Below are 16445 nucleotides of genomic sequence, written 5' to 3'. Positions count from 1 at the left end.
TACTAGCTACTGATTATATCCCGTTAGAAAGTGACAAGCGAATGAAAAAATGTTCAGATAAAAAAACAAAACCGTTAAAAATGAAGAGAATGTTAAGGTTAAAAGGCTTTACTAGCGCGTCCTCGTATATTTCTCGGTGTGACCAAACACGACAGGACTTCTCTTGGGAATGAAACTTCCCAAGTCACAACCCTTTCAAAAGTAAACTTGGATCTGGGTGTGCTATGTGTGTCTTAGTCCTCTCGCACGATAAAATAAAACAGATATACGCCACCACTACGTGTATTTAATTTAAGGTAATAACGTCCAGTCAGGCTTTCTGTCCCGTGAATGACAGTCGAGCGCGAGTCTCCTCCCGCGTGCCGTGCAGGACTCTAGGGGCTTTTTCATGCCATCACGTCATCACGCTCGGCTTTCTGGAAAATCGGGACAGTTCTGGGAATATCAAGCCACAGACGGTGATTTTATACACGTTTACATGTGTTCATACCCAAAAAGGTATTTTGCATTGTCATGAAATGTTTGTTACTCAACTAAAGCTGTTAGTATAAGTTTAATGGACTGGTCTGAGTCAGTAAACGAAATCCCATGCGGAACACTAGAACTGTAGTTCTTGTTTCCACCCGCCGGACTGTACTGAACGGACCTTCGGTACAGTGCAGCGGCTGAGCGGCATCATCACTGCATCATTGAGTGACACAATATCAATTAGCATGGATATATAGCAATATAAAATATGTTTAAAATACACTGGGGCTTAGCTACAGCCACAGGTTGGAGTTGCACGTAATTTTATAAATATTTGCAAACGGGATCGCTACTGGCAAATTTGAAACAGGTAATTGAGACGTGTAGCCTTAAATAACTTGATAAATTTGGCCCCCATCATATTACAACTGAACACTTAGAATCGTGTTATATTTTGATGTAAAACCTCTTCCTTTGGTAATTAAATTTGTCTTTTGTGAATTGATGTTTTATATTGTTTCCTCGTCTGCTAGTTCTCATTCCCATCATCCTACTGTAAATGCTCCTGCTTATGGGGTTTCATCAGTTGTTACATTTTGTATAATTTGTTGATCTATTTCTGTTTTAATAACAGTCTGTAATATATAAAAGTGATGAATTAATGTATTTACAGGAAAGATGCCCAACGCCACCACAAGACCAAAAAGAACGAGGCGTCATAGGCGAGCACAGAGAGAAGATGCTGCGAGAAATGAGTTGGTGTCAAGATCACTTGAAAGTGCGCAGCAGTGTCTTTTCAGTCAGGACTATGGCACAGCTTTTGTTCACTATCTCCTGGCTTTAAGTGTCGCCCCAGCCCTGAAAGAGTTTGCAAAAGTAAAGTTTGTTCAGCTTTTTATCACTTCTATGTCTTTGTGTCAGTAAGACATATCTGATTACAACAACAGTGCAAGGTTTCAGAAGTTTAAGGCTTTAAAGAAGTTATGTTTAAGCTGAATGTATATATTTCTATCTACAGGAGTCTTTCAGATTTACATTGTTTAAATGGGCAGATGAGCTGGACTCTCTGGGACGCATTAAGGAACTTTTTGATTGCTATGAACAAGCTATGGAGTTGTTTCCGGTCGATGAGGTGATAGTGAACAGCATGGGAGAGCATCTCTTTAGGTATTTTGTTAGACCTTGTTGTTAGTTTAGTCATGAGTCGTGTCAAACTGTAATTTAGTAAATTATTGTTCTATTTTTCTCAGAATGGGATTTCGGGATGAGGCTGCTGGCCATTTTTACAAAGCCCTCAAGCTCAGGCCAGATTTTCCAGAAGCAAAGGAGAACTTTTATCGTGTTGCTAACTGGTTGGTGGAACGCTGGCATTTCTTAATGCTTAATGACCATAGCCGAAACCACAAGTATCAACTGGCTATTCAGAAAGCTGTTGAAGGAGGATGCAACACCGTTCTGGATATTGGAACTGGCACTGGCATCCTTGGGTGAGATTTCTCAAAAGCATATTATGTAACGGTACTTACCAAGCATCTGCTACTGCTTATATTATACAGAAGCAAGCAAGTGTGTTTTGACACTGTTTGGTTGGCATGTTAGAATGTGCGCAAAGATGGCCGGCGCTTCTGAAGTCTATGCCTGTGAGCTGTCAAAGACAATGTATGAGCTGGCATGTGAGGTGGTTTCAGCCAATGGGATGGCAGATAGCATCAAGATCATTCACATGAAGTCTCTGGACATGGAAATACCCAAAAACATTCCAAAAAGGTAAAACCTTTTCATCTTCACCTAAATAATATTTTTTATTTGTTTTGTTTATTATTCTTGGAAAAATTATTGTCTGTCTTATAAAGAGGGATATGATTTATATTATTTTATAATGGCATGTATTGTGTCTGTGTTATGCCACTCTTGTTAGGGTGTCACTGGTTGTAACAGAGACTGTAGATGCAGGGTTGTTCGGTGAGGGCATCATTGAGAGTCTGATCCATGCATGGAAGCACCTACTTTTACCTCCACCTGTAAGTCCTTTGTCAATGCTCTTCTGACTGTTCTGATCTTTATTTAACCATGAACGTTGACTTGGATTCCCACCTGAAATTTTAAGTTACCTTACTTTAAACATGTAAGCAAATTTTAAACAAACTAATTCAATACTTTCCCATTCTAAGTACAGATAATTTTTTTTCCAAATCCTTGCTTTGAATATGGCATTTTTTTTCAAACTTTCTTAATAATTAGCCTCTTCTTTAAAGGTGACATTTTAAATTTGAGCCAATAGGTCCACCTAGTGGCTATCAGAGGTACATTTGAAATTAACATGGATCAAACAATTTTTTTTTTTTTTATTAAAACTTTTCAACAGAACCCTGAAGAACCCCTTCCCAGTCCCTCGCAAACAGGCCGGGTAATACCTGCAGGTGCAACTGTGTTTGGAGTGGCTGTGCAGTGTCATGAAATCCGCAGAAACCAAAGGTGAGAGACCAAAGCTGTTTGTGCATAAGTGATAAGTGTTTTGCAGAGACCTTGGGAGCAGCAGGTATTCAAGATTTTCGGATTCGTTCTTTCTTCATCCTATACAAAAAGGGCACTTTGGGCACCCCCCCTTTCTCTGCACATGCCTGATAAATAATAATATTTATTTTACTGTTACTTTTAATTGTTCAAAATGCAGGACAGATTCATTAACTGAGTTGTATAGTCAAAGTTATACTGCATCCCAATTTGCCTACTTACTCAAAGCTCTAAATGTAAGTACTGTTTTTGTTATAGGAAAGTATACACATCTGAGTGCGTAGCAAAATAGTGTGCAAGTACTGAGACATACACTGTAAAAAAAAATTGTTGAATCAACTCAGATTTCATTTCAAGAAGTCATTTCAACTTAATATTATTTATCTCGATTAAAGATGAGTTTTTATTACTAGAGATGAGTTGTTAACTTATAAAATATAGTTGAAATAAGTCAACTTCATTTTATAAGTTGTAGCAACTTATCTCTTGTCAATATAAATAACAGTAAGTTGACATGACTTGTAAATCTGAGTTGATTCAACAAAACATTTTGGCAGCAAAGATTTTTTACAGTGTACTAACTAATGGATCACGGAAATGACTTTTGATTTCAACCTGGAGACGTTCATCATAATACAAAGTTTTCCTTACATTAGAGCTGTTCTTTATTCATAACTCCTTGTGTAAATAATACTATTTGGTTCAATTTATTAATTCAATGTAGTGTCCTTTAACCTCTTCCTCTCAGAGTGAGATATGGGCAGTATTATTTATCAAGAGTGTACATGGATCAGCACTTCAAATGTTCACCGGAATGCGATACGATAAATGCATTTTTTACAAAAATATTGTTTTACTATTCACTTGCAACCGTTAGTGTCTAACATTTCTAATGCAGTTTCAAAAGATTTTAAGGTTACAATTTTGCTGAATTTATATTGTAGAACAACCCAAAAGTCTTAAATAACTAACCACAAACCTTATTTTACAATAAATCAAAAACCTATTAGAACTTCCAGAGGGAACTTGGCTTGAAAAGGCAAATTCTTAACAAATTGGACAGCTCTATTAAAGGCAGGGTACATGATCTCCATGATCTCTGAAAGCCAATGTTGACATTTGAAATCACTTTAACAAACACACACCCCTACCCCAATAGAATTTTGACCTTCTTTTGATAGACCCGCCCCACACATACGCAACCCTGGCAATGATGTAGTGTAGTAGACACGCTCCTTACTGCTGATTGGCTACAAGTTTGTTTTGGTAGTCAGCCAGACTCCCTTTTCCAAACCGTTTTTCATAAATTGTGCACTCCGCCTTTAAAGGCTAGTGCTGCACAAGATATCGAAATAATCAAAATTTCGCAGATGTTCACATGGTAATATGCAAATCACAATAGTTTGCGATAGCTGAATAATTTGAATACCTCCAAAGGTTATGTATAGTCAAAATTTTGATGAATGAGTGCTTGACTTGTATACTCTGCCATGTGGAAAATTATCAACAATCAGAAAGAATGTGAGACATGTATGTTTGTTATATAATATTTAGTTTTTAAACACATTTTAATTATTTTTACAAATGTAATTCATTATTGTACTGCAAATCATTAAGCAAGTTTTGCATTTCTCTTCAATACCATGCAGCCCTACTAAAAGCACAAAAGCGATATGTCCTAACTATTCAATCAGCTGCGATTTTCTCTCTTCTGCAGACTTTGTGTGTCGTCATTGGGAGGTTTGGACCTGTCGGCAGTAGGACAGATCTACAGTCCTGTTAGCTGTTCGGGTGATGCTGAGGACAGTACAGAGCCCTACACTACTGAAAGACTGAGCCGTATGCGAGGAGGATACATTCAGCTCACACAGCCTTTCACAGCTCTGGACATAAACTTCAATAATGTTCAGGTATAAAGGCTCGTTTTTGTTCTTCTTCAGAACAAGTGAGTTTAATTGACACTGCACAACACTTTAACAGAATGTAAAATACCACGTCACACACTTGCCAACTTTGTAACATAAAAATCACTTAGGGATCAAATACCCTCAATTTCTATTGAATGGTATTTTTTTTTTTGACAAAACAAAATATCAATCAGCAGGATAATTGCAATAATCAAGCATATTATGTGTTACAGGAGCTGGAGGGTCTCTGCTCCAAAGAGGTGACACAGCTGAGATTGTATGTGACTCAGGAGGGAGTTCTTGATGCTCTGGCTATATGGTTTCAGCTGCACCTGGATCAGGACAACCACCTGTCCACTGGCCCACAGGAAGACACATGCTGGGAACAGGCCATTTATCCAGTACAGACTCAATTTAGTAAGAGCTGCTAGTAAATTTTTACATTTATTGATCACTTTATTATTTTCCTTGAGCTGTTTGTTTAGAACAGGGGTGGGGAACCCAGGTCCTGGAGGGCCACTGTCCTGCAGAGTTTAGTTCCAACCATAATTAAACACACCTAAAAAATCAAATTAAAGTCTTCAGGATTACTTGAAAATAAAATTCAGGTGTGTTTGATTAGGGTTGGAACTAAACTATGCAGGACAGTGGCCCTCCAGGACCCAAGGTTCCTCACTCCTGGTTTAGAATATATGGTGTATCTTTATTGGTGAACATTGTAAAGACTATCCAACACTTACATTTAGAGATTAGCAGTTTTGCTTATTTCTATCATGACATCTCGCCAATGGTAAACTCACTTATCAGGTTTGTTAGAGCCAATTTTTGGTATTTAGACTTTAAACAAGAGTCAGATAAACCAACAAACAGATTTTGCTTTTATGTCTTCTTGACCTGAATTGTTCATTTTGTCCCTCAGACACTTTAAAACGTGGCGATGAACTGCTGGTGGAAGTTTCCTGTAACGATGCTTATCTGAGACTGTGCTGCGTTGCTGTTGAAAGAGACGGACATACGTTCCATCTTGACAATGGAAATAAAGGACCTCCAAAGATCCTAAACCCAAACCCTGAAGCGGAGCTGTGCAGTGCGCTGGCTGGCCTTCAAACTCATCCAGAAAAACCATCTCCCACTTTTACACTGGAGTGCTCAGAGATTGCCCTCCTCAACAACGTTACATATCATAGCTGCTTCCAAAGGGCCATGAGCAAACTTTTAGCTTCTCTAAAGTCAACGATTAGGTCACAGGAGTCAGATCCTTCCTCAGATCCAGTTTATGTGCTTGATGTCTCTGAGGGCTTCTCTGTGCTTTCCTTAATAGCAGCCAAGTCGGGCTTGGGATCGGATGAAGATAAGCAAATGAGCCCTGGGTTTGTTCAAGCGTACAGCTCAGTTGAGAAGGAACATCATCAGACTATGTTGAGACTGCTGGCGAAAGATAATGGTGTGCCTGAAAGCACTCTAGAGTTCTGGCTGAACCATATGGAGGACGATTCTGCTGTTATTCAGCGGCCAGCCACTGAGAAGCTCTGGAGTGGCATAATACTGGACTGTATAGAGACCTGTGGCCTCATTAGACAGAAGATGTTGGAAAAAGCAGTAATAGCGAGGTAAGATCTTTTATCTAGTTAGAGCCAATGCCTTGTTCTAAGTTTTTATATTTGTTGGTTTTCTTCTGATTTTGTACATAACTTTCTGCGTGTGGCGGACCATTAGTGAATTCGAATTCACAGGTCACTGGTTTGAACTTTGGTACGCAGCAAAACATCTTCGCATGAGCTTGTGTTTTCAGTCAAATGAGGCGTACACACCCAACGCGAGGCATCGTGTTCCATGCTCTAGATTACTTGCAGGATTTAACTTTGTGTCATGCAAATTTTTCGCTAGAGTCTAATATTTTCAACTTGCGTAAAGAAGACGTGTATGAGTGGAAAAGCGCATGTTTTTGTGCAATCGTGCAGTCCACTTCACATCACCCCGGGCTAAATTCACGTTCGGTGTGTACTAGGGTGGTCCTTATAATGGGTCATTTTGTTTTAAATGTTCAACACTCACCCCCTTAATGTGTTAGGATATCAATTAAAACACACTGTGCAAAATTTTTAATTGTTCCTACAATATCTAGAGTTTGCTCAAAGCATTTGATTATTTCCGAAATCACATTTTTTTGCAAAAACTGCACCATTTTAAAACGCACAACACACATAAAACTTGCTTCTTGGAGGGTAACTTTTTTCCGGTTATTTGAGTCTCTTCTGATTCGAGTAGCGCGAGTATAGCGAACTTGCTTCGTGTTGCTTCAGCCATTGTCTATTGTGCTTCATTCACATTGAAGCTTTCTTGCTTTGAAAGACATATCACAACTAAAACAGGAGTTTAATTGCATGGAGCATGGTCAATAAGTCCATAAGTATATATTATTAAACAATTATACATGCTAGCACAAAGTATCACATAATACGCAAATGTGTTAAATTTCAAAGGTCTTGAGCAACCACTAAATATTAATTAATATTGACAATTATTTATTTATTCAAACATATTGGTGGGGTGAAAGCATGAACTTTTAAAGTTTGAAAAATAAGGACCACCCTATAACGCATTCGCAAGCGTATGAATGGAAGTCACTGTACTGAATATTAGGCTAATCAGTGAATACATGAATATTCAATAAATAAATAAAAGTGTACCAAACTTGTATGAAAATATACCATATTTGCTGCTCTTAACTGTTTGCATATAAACACAACAAATTTGACAACCAAATCAGGATGTTGTATCATTGTTACAATTACAGTAAAAATATATTTTTACACATTAACAATAACTAATATCTAGTTATTAGTTTAGTATTAACAAATTTGTTTATCATATTGATACCAATTTTGTATGTAACATGGTGATATGACTTAACATATCCGCTTAATCTTACAATGTTGCAGCTATGTTTGTATCAACCAATTTGTGTTTCATTTCAGGTGTTTACTGGAGGAGGGAGGACAGATTTTTCCAGAGCGTATTTTAATCCATGGTATGCTAGTTGAGTCAAACACGCTGCTTCAGGAGAGTGCTGTTCAGGGAACAGAGCCAACCCTTGGGTTCAATATTGCACCATTCATCAATCAATTCACTGTATGTACTTCAGCCATCCTGTTGGTTTCAACCTTTTTACACTCTTGGTGGTCAAGGTCTATATTTGTTTTGTTTTTTTTAATTCACTGGTTCCATGACATTCAGTGTTATGGACTTTCTTGCCCCATGTTCAAATGAAAAGGCTGCACTGCTATAGCGAGTGGCTTGTTAATATGTTTTTCACCACAAAGGATATGTTTGTTTTACCAACTACACAAACATGTTTTGTTTGAACTACGAGATCAATGGGGATAATCCAGGCCAAATGCCAGGATGAAGATGTAAATGGCCGTACTGACCTGAGTTTATGTTACGTAATACCAGATATTTATAAAGTATTTAAGCTTTAAGGAATATCTGCTTGTTAAGTCATGAGGTAAGGAATACAGTTTCCGAGGCCAAGCTTCCACTCGTTTTAATAGAAGATTTTATATAAATAGCCGTTTATAAGCAGTATTTATTTATAACTCACATTTAAGCAAAAAATTATAAACTGAACAGTGTACACTACAGTCTCCAGGCTCACAGAATCACAGACAGCAATATATTAATAATTGTAAAAAATCTGTTTTCATGAGTCCATGTTTGGTCTCAGATTTTGTTTTGGAGATAACAATTAGGATTGGGTGTTTTAGGTAGTTTTCCATTACTACAAGTCTATATTAGCGTGATTTTCTTGATTTTTCCTGTGGCATTTGAGATCAGTTGTAAATGGAAGCTGTGTATGACGTCAGCCTTAACATGTGGATAGGTTTATGTCAGAGATTGATGGATTCTGCTAAAACTCTGAGTTTGCATGAAGTTATACTCACAAAGTTTCAAGCTGATTCAAATAGGATAGTTAAAGCTGTTCTCATAATTCAGCAATGAAACTTAATTACATTTTTAGACCAAATATTACATCACACTATGCTTTTATGTAATGTGAAAATTCTCTAAATTACATTATAACTAGAATTTCTGTTTATTTTCTTAGGTACCTGTTCACATGTTTTTGGATCTGTCCACCCTTGAATGTACACATCTTAGTAAACCGGTTGAACTCTTCACTCTGGACCTCATGAACAGCACAGCCAATTATACCAACAGAGAAGTTAAAGTGAGTCAAAACCTTTTTGAGTAGAATTTGTGTTCAAACATTTCTCGAGAATCATTCATAACCATGGAAACTACATGACGTACTTCCCAAAAAATAGATATTTCTGTAATTTATTGTAAACCTTCTGTGAAACATAAAAGGACAAATAGTAAAAAATGTATGGCCCACTCTTTATAAATAAGTAAATAAGGATTGAGCTGTCAAGTTTAAAAAAACAAAATCATAAAAAAACACCTTACATATAAAAAGACAATATAGTTTATGTGAGTCCATAATTACAGTGCCTTGCAAAAATATTTTTACCCAATGAAATTTTCCACATTTTTTCACATTACAACTACAGACAAAAATTTATTTTATTGGTATTTAATGTGATATAACTGACACATATTTGTGAAGTGGAAGGAAAATGATAAATGGCATCCACATTTTTTTCAAGTTAATTTATTTATAAAGCACAACTTAACACAGTCACCTGACTGACCAAAGTGCTGTACAAGATAAAATGCAAGTCATATAAAAATTAAAAATAAAGCAAATAGAATTGATAACAAAAGAACACATTTCATGCCTAGCCAAAGAAAAAAAATTTATAGCTTTCTGTATATTTGTATGTATTTTTTTTTTTTTTACAAAGAAATATCTGAAAAGTGTGGTGTTCATTTGTATTCAGTAGACAGGTCATGGATAAAGTTGTGGAAAAGCAGGATTAGGATTAGGTTATAAAAAATATCACAAGAATTGAACATCTTCACAGAGCACTGTACAATCCATCATCCAAAAATGGAAAGAGTAGGATTACTGCAAGCCGTCATCCTTAACTGACAGGCCGGTCAAGGAGAGCATTAGTCAGAGAAGCAGCCAAGAGGCCCATGGTAACTCTGGAGGATCTGCAGAGATCCACAGCTTAGTTGGGAGAATCTGTTCACAGGACAACTATTAGTCGTGCACTCCACAAATCTGACCTTTATTTGAAAGAAAGTCATAAGAAGTCCTGTTTTTAGTTTGCAACAAGCATGTAAAAGAAAGTGCTCTGGTCAGATGAGACCAAAATTGAACTTTTTATCCTAAATGCAAAACGCTATAACGGATCAGGAAACAACTTTCCCTAAAAAAGTGCATTCATCCTTCACAGAGGTAATCTACCCGGCTCCAGTGGGTTTAATGTCTCTGGTGAATCTCGTGAGTCCAGGATGGCGTTATTACAGTAAATTTTTGCACAATAAAAAAATACAACCTCGTGTTGTGTCAGTGACATTTAAACAATGACTTCGAATCTGTCGTCCATCATAAAAAATATTTTTCACATCCGTTGCAAGCATTTTGAGAGGCTTTGACATCAGAGCCACTGTACAAGTGGGCGCCAAAATCCGTAATAGCATTTGACAAGTGGATCCACATCGTCTCACAGCACAAGTGCAAAATATACAGACGCTAGAAAGGAGTGACGTTTTGCTTAATGATAGCTTGTTGCTATTCATCCATTCGTAGTGAATAGTGCTAACATACAGAAATTTCGGACTAAAGTGTGCAAAAATCTTTATAGTGCAACTCTCAAATTTTTCTTAAGGGGGAAAGTTCACCCAAAAATGAAAATTCTGTCATCATTTACTCCCCCTCGTGTTATTCTAAACCTGTAAGAGTTATTCTCTGGAAAACAAAATAAGGTATTTTGAAAAGTGATGGTAAGCACACAGTTGACTTTACACAGTGACTTTCATATTAGGAAAAACTAATACTATGGAAGTCAGTGGGTACCATCAACTGTGTGCTTTCTATCATTTATCAAAACATCTTTTTTTGTGTAAAAAGGAATAAAGAAACATATACAGGTTTAGAAAAACAAGAGGTTGAGTAAATGGTAAAATGTCAATTTTTGAGTGAACTATTCCTTTAAGACTATAGTTACTAACTCCACAAAAAAATTATGTTCTTTGTCAGGTTCAGGTCAGCACGGCGGGCAAAGTGACTGCCATTCCCTTCTGGTATCAGATACATCTGGACTCTGAGCTAAGTGTCAGCACATTTAGTGAGGACTCTCACTGGAAGCAGGCTGCGGTGGTCCTCCAGCAGCCCCTCGAGGTGAGCAGAGGAGATTGGGTCCATCTCAGCATCCAGCTCCAGAAGAGCAGTATCTCCATTACAGCTGCTAAAGAGGAGGGGCCTGGAGCTAATGATGTCGGCAGAGAGGAGGGAATGGTTGCTTCTCCATGATAGAGGCGGGGCCTGTTATAATGACTCATGAGGGGAGGATTCTGTACACCTTAATATTCAATTGTACAGAAATGTAAGAATTGCTGCTAATGAGCAATCATTTAATTGCTGTATGCTACACAGTTAATATTTTTAAAAAACAAAACACATTTTACAATAAAAAAAGCACATGGAAATTGTGTGACTTCATGAACATTTAAGACAATTCATCAGAAATGTTTCAATACGCATTTGTGTGTGAACTTAAATGATTTGTAACAAACATTGGTAAGGCAATGCAACAGCTGTTGAAACCATTGCAGAAGATGCATCTCACTGAATAGAAGAGAGATTTGCATAACCAAGTGTCATGGCTGTATTCCTTGTAGTAGCAGGTTTTTATACATCATGTGCAGCTAATATTCTACACAAACTATGGAAGTAAAACAATGACATACGTTTTTGAAATCAAACAGCCTGTTGAATTGCACTACTTGGAAAAAAAATGCATTGTATTAACCGTGCTTGCATTTTAATGCATTGTAATTTAAGGACTTGCTTTTTTTAAGGGCTTTACCATTTCAACATGGTTGTATATTTAAGAAGTGAATATTCACATTTCAGACACATTTTCTAGAGAAAAAATTCAATAGTCAATATTCACCTTTCAGATTTCACTTCCAAAATGTTTAAAAATACAACGTAAAATATTCATCAGGCAATTTTCGTTAATTCATGTCCACAAATTCAGTGGTTCAAATTTCAACATTTCAAATCCGTGAACTGCAGGAAAAGCAGTAGAGTACCGAGCATAATCTCCATCTGCTGTTAGTCAGCCTCACCAGCAGGTGGTGCAAGAGCAGAGGTATGATTTTCTGTGTCACTTTAGACGGTTTCGGCAGTAACAACATAAGCCCTGTCCCAATATTCACGCTACACCCTAAGGTCTTCCTCGAAGTGGACACTTGTTGAAAGTGCACTTATCAAAGTAAATGTGCAAGGGCCCGAATTTGTGAAGAGCAGAATTGGCGCTTGTCAATGGCCCTGGCTGCAGTTGCGTTATTCGCAGTACTCCTGCTAAAGTTGATCACAACTCACCACCAGTTTCTTACCAGAAGAATTAGGAACCGCAGGAGAAGAGGGCTTCTACACCTTGATAACAGTCCGCTGCGAAGTATAACACATCGTGACTATGAAACAAAGCATTTCCAAGGACGTGAAACTGACTATTTTCTTTAGTGGAAGCAATACAATTTTGTGTCAAATTAATTATTTTGTAGGTAGCCATGTAATAAGCGGGATAATGTGGAGCGAGGCTCATAACGCCTAGCTATACATTATCCCTTACATAACAAACTTGTCTGCTCATGTTTTAACTTAAACTTTAACTTAAATTTAAACATACATTTCTTATCCATTTGTTTATCCTCTTCTGAGATTTCCCGGCGTCTTGCTTCCCCATTGATTAGCTGTTTGAAACCTCACGACACTACAAGGATTCTGGAGAACACCATTAGAGGATCGGGACACCCTACTGTCTGGCACCTCTTAGCGAGAATGCGCATTGAGGGGCACAAGGGCGGAAGTGCGGATATTAGGACAGGGCCATAAACAAAAGGCTGTCGTGGAACACACGTAACTTCCTGTAAACTCTGCTATGGATCAATAACAACAAAGTCCTTTTAGAGTAGTTTATTTCTGATAACAAAAAACAACAACAGGTAGATTACATTGGTTCATATATTTAATAGCTAAAGCGTATAAAAAACGACAATGAGCTAACGTTGCTGGGTAAAATGTGTACTAATGTATACAATGTTAACTACGAACCGGCTGCCAAACCTCCCTCCACATAGTGGTGATCCATGATCGCCGTCCCCCGTCTTTAGGAAACCAAAACATTTGTTATTTTTTACAATGTATTTGTTCCAGAGTTCATTTTAGCCACTAGTAAGACCATTAAAGGGGACAAAGAATGAAAAACCATTTTACCTTGTCTTTGTTGAATAATGGTAGTCTACCCACATTCACAAACATACAAAAAGTGCTAGACATGCTTAACATCTCAGTCTCATAGAAATTCCTCTTTTAGAAATATCAGCCAGAAAATGGCCCAATCTGAAAAACTGATGCTTATTACATCACAGGCATCTCACTGCCCCTCCACTTTAAAATAATTGGCTACATTTTTTAAGTGGCAGCAAAGTCAGCCAATCAGTAATGAGACTGCAAGTTAGACCAGTAGGGGGAGCCAAATAGGTGCAAAACCACTTGTTTAAAATCCCCCACCCTAATAGAACTATCTGAGAGAGATTTTTAGGAAGCTTCTAAGGCATTACAGACCCAAACAAAAACTTTTCTACATGTCACATCACAGAAAAAGGATAAATACCCTGTTCAATCATTCTATGTCACCTTTAAACAAACAGAAACTGGAAGTTAAGTTCCGACCAGACGAGTATCCGCGACAACGCATGTGAGTCCGATGAAACGTCTATAGACGTCTATACCTCGTAGAAAATTACAAATGTTTTTAATTTCCTAAAGACAAGGGAAGACAGTGATCATTGATTACCTCTATTTGAAGGAAGCTTTGGCAGGCGATCTGTAATTGCATACATTATAATACACAATTTCACACCTTAATGTAAGCTAAGTGTAGTTTTTGATATGCTTTAGCTATGATTTGAATGAAGGTTATCTAACCTCTATAGACGGTTTCATGGGACGCACGTGCCGCACGTGCGGTGACGCGATTACGCTTCTGAGCAGAACTTTACTTCCCGTCTGTTTATTTAATGGTCTGACTAGTTGCTAAACTTAACTCTGGAACAAATACCTTGTCGAAAAAACTAATGTTTTGGTTTCTTAAAGACGAGGGAAGACGGCGATCATGGATTACCGGTATTTAAAGTTTGGCAGTTGATCTGTAGTTAAGATTGTATACATTAGTACACATAGAGTACACATTTGACCCAGTAATGTTAGCTAAGTGTAGTTTTTGATTCACTTTAGCTATGAAATCCTATAAAATAATAATCAGAAACTACTCTAAAAGGACTTTGTTGTTATTGATTCTTAACGGAGTTTACCAGAAGTTATTGTGTTTTACGAAAGCAGTTTGTTTATGTTGTTAGTGCTGAAACCGTCTATATGTGGAAAAGGCTGATTAAGACAAAACATTGTTACACAAGTGTCTAGCGATTTCTCTTTACCCCTTTGTACACATAAAACACTTTATTAGGGTGGCCATTCGAGCCAGTTCCGCCCGACACATCTTGAACATGTTTTTGGGTGCGTTCTCCGGAAGTCACATTGGTCGACCGCATACGTCATCAAGGTTTAATATTTGGGGTTCAATTTCAGAAAAGCAACCATTACATTTCAAGGTAAGAATAAAACTACAATGATTGTATTTCTTAAAAGAAATAAATCTTTGGGCTCTATCTTACACCCGGCGCAATGCAGCGCAATGCGCGACGCAAGTGTCTTTCGCTAGTTTCCACCCTAATTTTCACGTTTAGCCCCGTGTTGTTTAAATAGCAAATGCATTTGCGCCCCCTTTTGCGCCCATGGGCGTTCTGGTCTGAAAACGAGGTGTGTTCAGGCGCATTGTTGGCGCGTTGCTATTTTGAGGCAACTAAAATAGACTACGCCATTGACCAACAAAAACCTGGTCTAAAGTCAATGGCGCAATGTGTTTTATGTTATTTAAAGAGCGCATTAGTAAAATGCGCCTATACACGGGAGGACAACGCGGGTTTGCTTATCACAAGGTACATGAATGTGCAGCAGCACAAAAATGCTTTTAAATATGAAAGATTAAAGGATTGAATATAAAAGATTATTTCTGAGTCTCTTGGACATAAATGAGGACTAATTATGAGACGTTAGAAGGCACAAAGAGCTGCTTCACCTGCAGCCTGGTAAGTAAATAAATGCTTTGCTTTAAACAAATGCATCTGTTTTTAAATGTTTTTTTTTTTTAATGCTACCTCACGGATTTATTGTATATGATGACTCTGTAACTGTGGATATGGTGAGATGAGAAACATTTTTAAGTAATGCTTAAAAAACTCTTCGCTAAAAAAAACGCTGTCCAAAGTGCTGAAACGTGAGGAGAGCCGTTTGTAAATTCTTTATCTCCTGTTTGTTACAAATAAAGTAATTTTAGAGTACAAATCTTATCTTACATACTTGTAAATTATTTTTTGATGATATTGGATAGCCATACATTTAAAGCAATTACAAGCCTGCTTTTTACTTCCATGACTAAAAGAAAACGGGTTTTAAAGGTTTTAATAAAAAAATAAAAATTTCAATACAAGTGAAAAACAACACAATTATTTAACATTAATCTTAAACTGGGGATCTTCTTCCTCCGCTTAGTTTTTGAGTTTACAAAGTCCGTTATCTAAATACCCAGCGGGCATATGACCGACCTTCAACGTTGAAATTAGGTTGAAATTAGGTCAGTTTTTTGTTCAACGTTGAAACAACGTTGAAACAACGGTGAATGGTAAACGGTTGAAAAAGGTTAATAAAATGCTTAAAAATCAACGTTGAAATTTGGTTGAAATAACGTCAGTTGTTTGTTCAACGTTGATTCAACGTTGAAACAACGTTGAAACAACAGTGAAGTAAATGGTTGCAGAGAGAAAATAAAATAATGTTTTATAATATGTGAATCATTCAGAAAAAAAATGTAAAAACTCATTTTATAAAATTGATGAAATTATAAAAAAATGTAACAAATAATTGAATATACAGGTAGCGAGGTAATCTCGCGAGATTACACGAGACTGGACTGTTTTAACGGCTGTCTGCGAGATCTTGGGTATCACACGAGAAAATGCTTCAGAGAAAGAAGAGGTAAGGAAATATAAGTCAATGTAAACGTATAACGTTATTTTATTCACATATACAAAGTGGTATGACAAAAAAGCACGATGCCAAATCGGGTTTTTTTCTGTTAGTTGCGAATGTATTCGTTATAGTAGTTAATTTACTATCGATGTTCCCGCCGAAATTGGATTTCGTTATTATGAATATTAATAAATTAATATGAGGTGTGTTTTTATCAACTTAACCACTTGGTTGTTTTTGCTTCAGAAAAGCAACTAGTTATAAAT

General features: G+C 37.1%; 1 protein-coding gene across 2 annotated transcripts; it reads left to right on the top strand.

The window, feature by feature from the left end:
* The first annotated feature begins 373 nt into the window (after positions 1–373).
* Positions 374–11767, top strand: prmt9 (protein arginine methyltransferase 9). Of its 2 annotated transcripts, none has more exons than XM_065265172.2 (13): positions 374–498; positions 1142–1344; positions 1487–1635; positions 1719–1955; positions 2068–2235; positions 2387–2489; positions 2834–2943; positions 4700–4892; positions 5123–5306; positions 5809–6499; positions 7868–8021; positions 8998–9120; positions 11062–11767. In XM_065265172.2, the coding sequence occupies exons 2-13, from the start codon at positions 1147–1149 to the stop codon at positions 11332–11334; spliced, it is 2583 nt and encodes an 860-aa protein (XP_065121244.1). In that variant the 5' UTR covers positions 374–498; positions 1142–1146; the 3' UTR covers positions 11335–11767. The 2 variants fall into 2 exon arrangements, with proteins under 2 accessions (XP_065121244.1, XP_065121243.1); XM_065265171.2 differs by lacking the exon at positions 374–498 and adding an exon at positions 618–838.
* Positions 11768–16445: the final 4678 nt, after the last annotated feature.

This window comes from Paramisgurnus dabryanus, chromosome 4 (genome assembly GCF_030506205.2).
Source record: "Paramisgurnus dabryanus chromosome 4, PD_genome_1.1, whole genome shotgun sequence".
NCBI classification, from domain to species: domain Eukaryota; kingdom Metazoa; phylum Chordata; class Actinopteri; order Cypriniformes; family Cobitidae; genus Paramisgurnus; species Paramisgurnus dabryanus.
This window is presented reverse-complemented; position numbering and strand designations above follow the sequence as displayed.

Excerpts from the sequence above, each read along its gene's own strand:
- prmt9 (XM_065265172.2), top strand. The coding sequence starts at position 1,147 with ATGCCCAACGCCACCACAAGACCAAAAAGAACGAGGCGTCATAGGCGA. Across the intron at positions 2,236-2,386 it reads CCCAAAAACATTCCAAAAAG|GGTGTCACTGGTTGTAACAG; the intron begins GTAAAACCTTTT and ends CACTCTTGTTAG. Across the intron at positions 5,307-5,808 it reads TCCAGTACAGACTCAATTTA|ACACTTTAAAACGTGGCGAT; the intron begins GTAAGAGCTGCT and ends TTTGTCCCTCAG.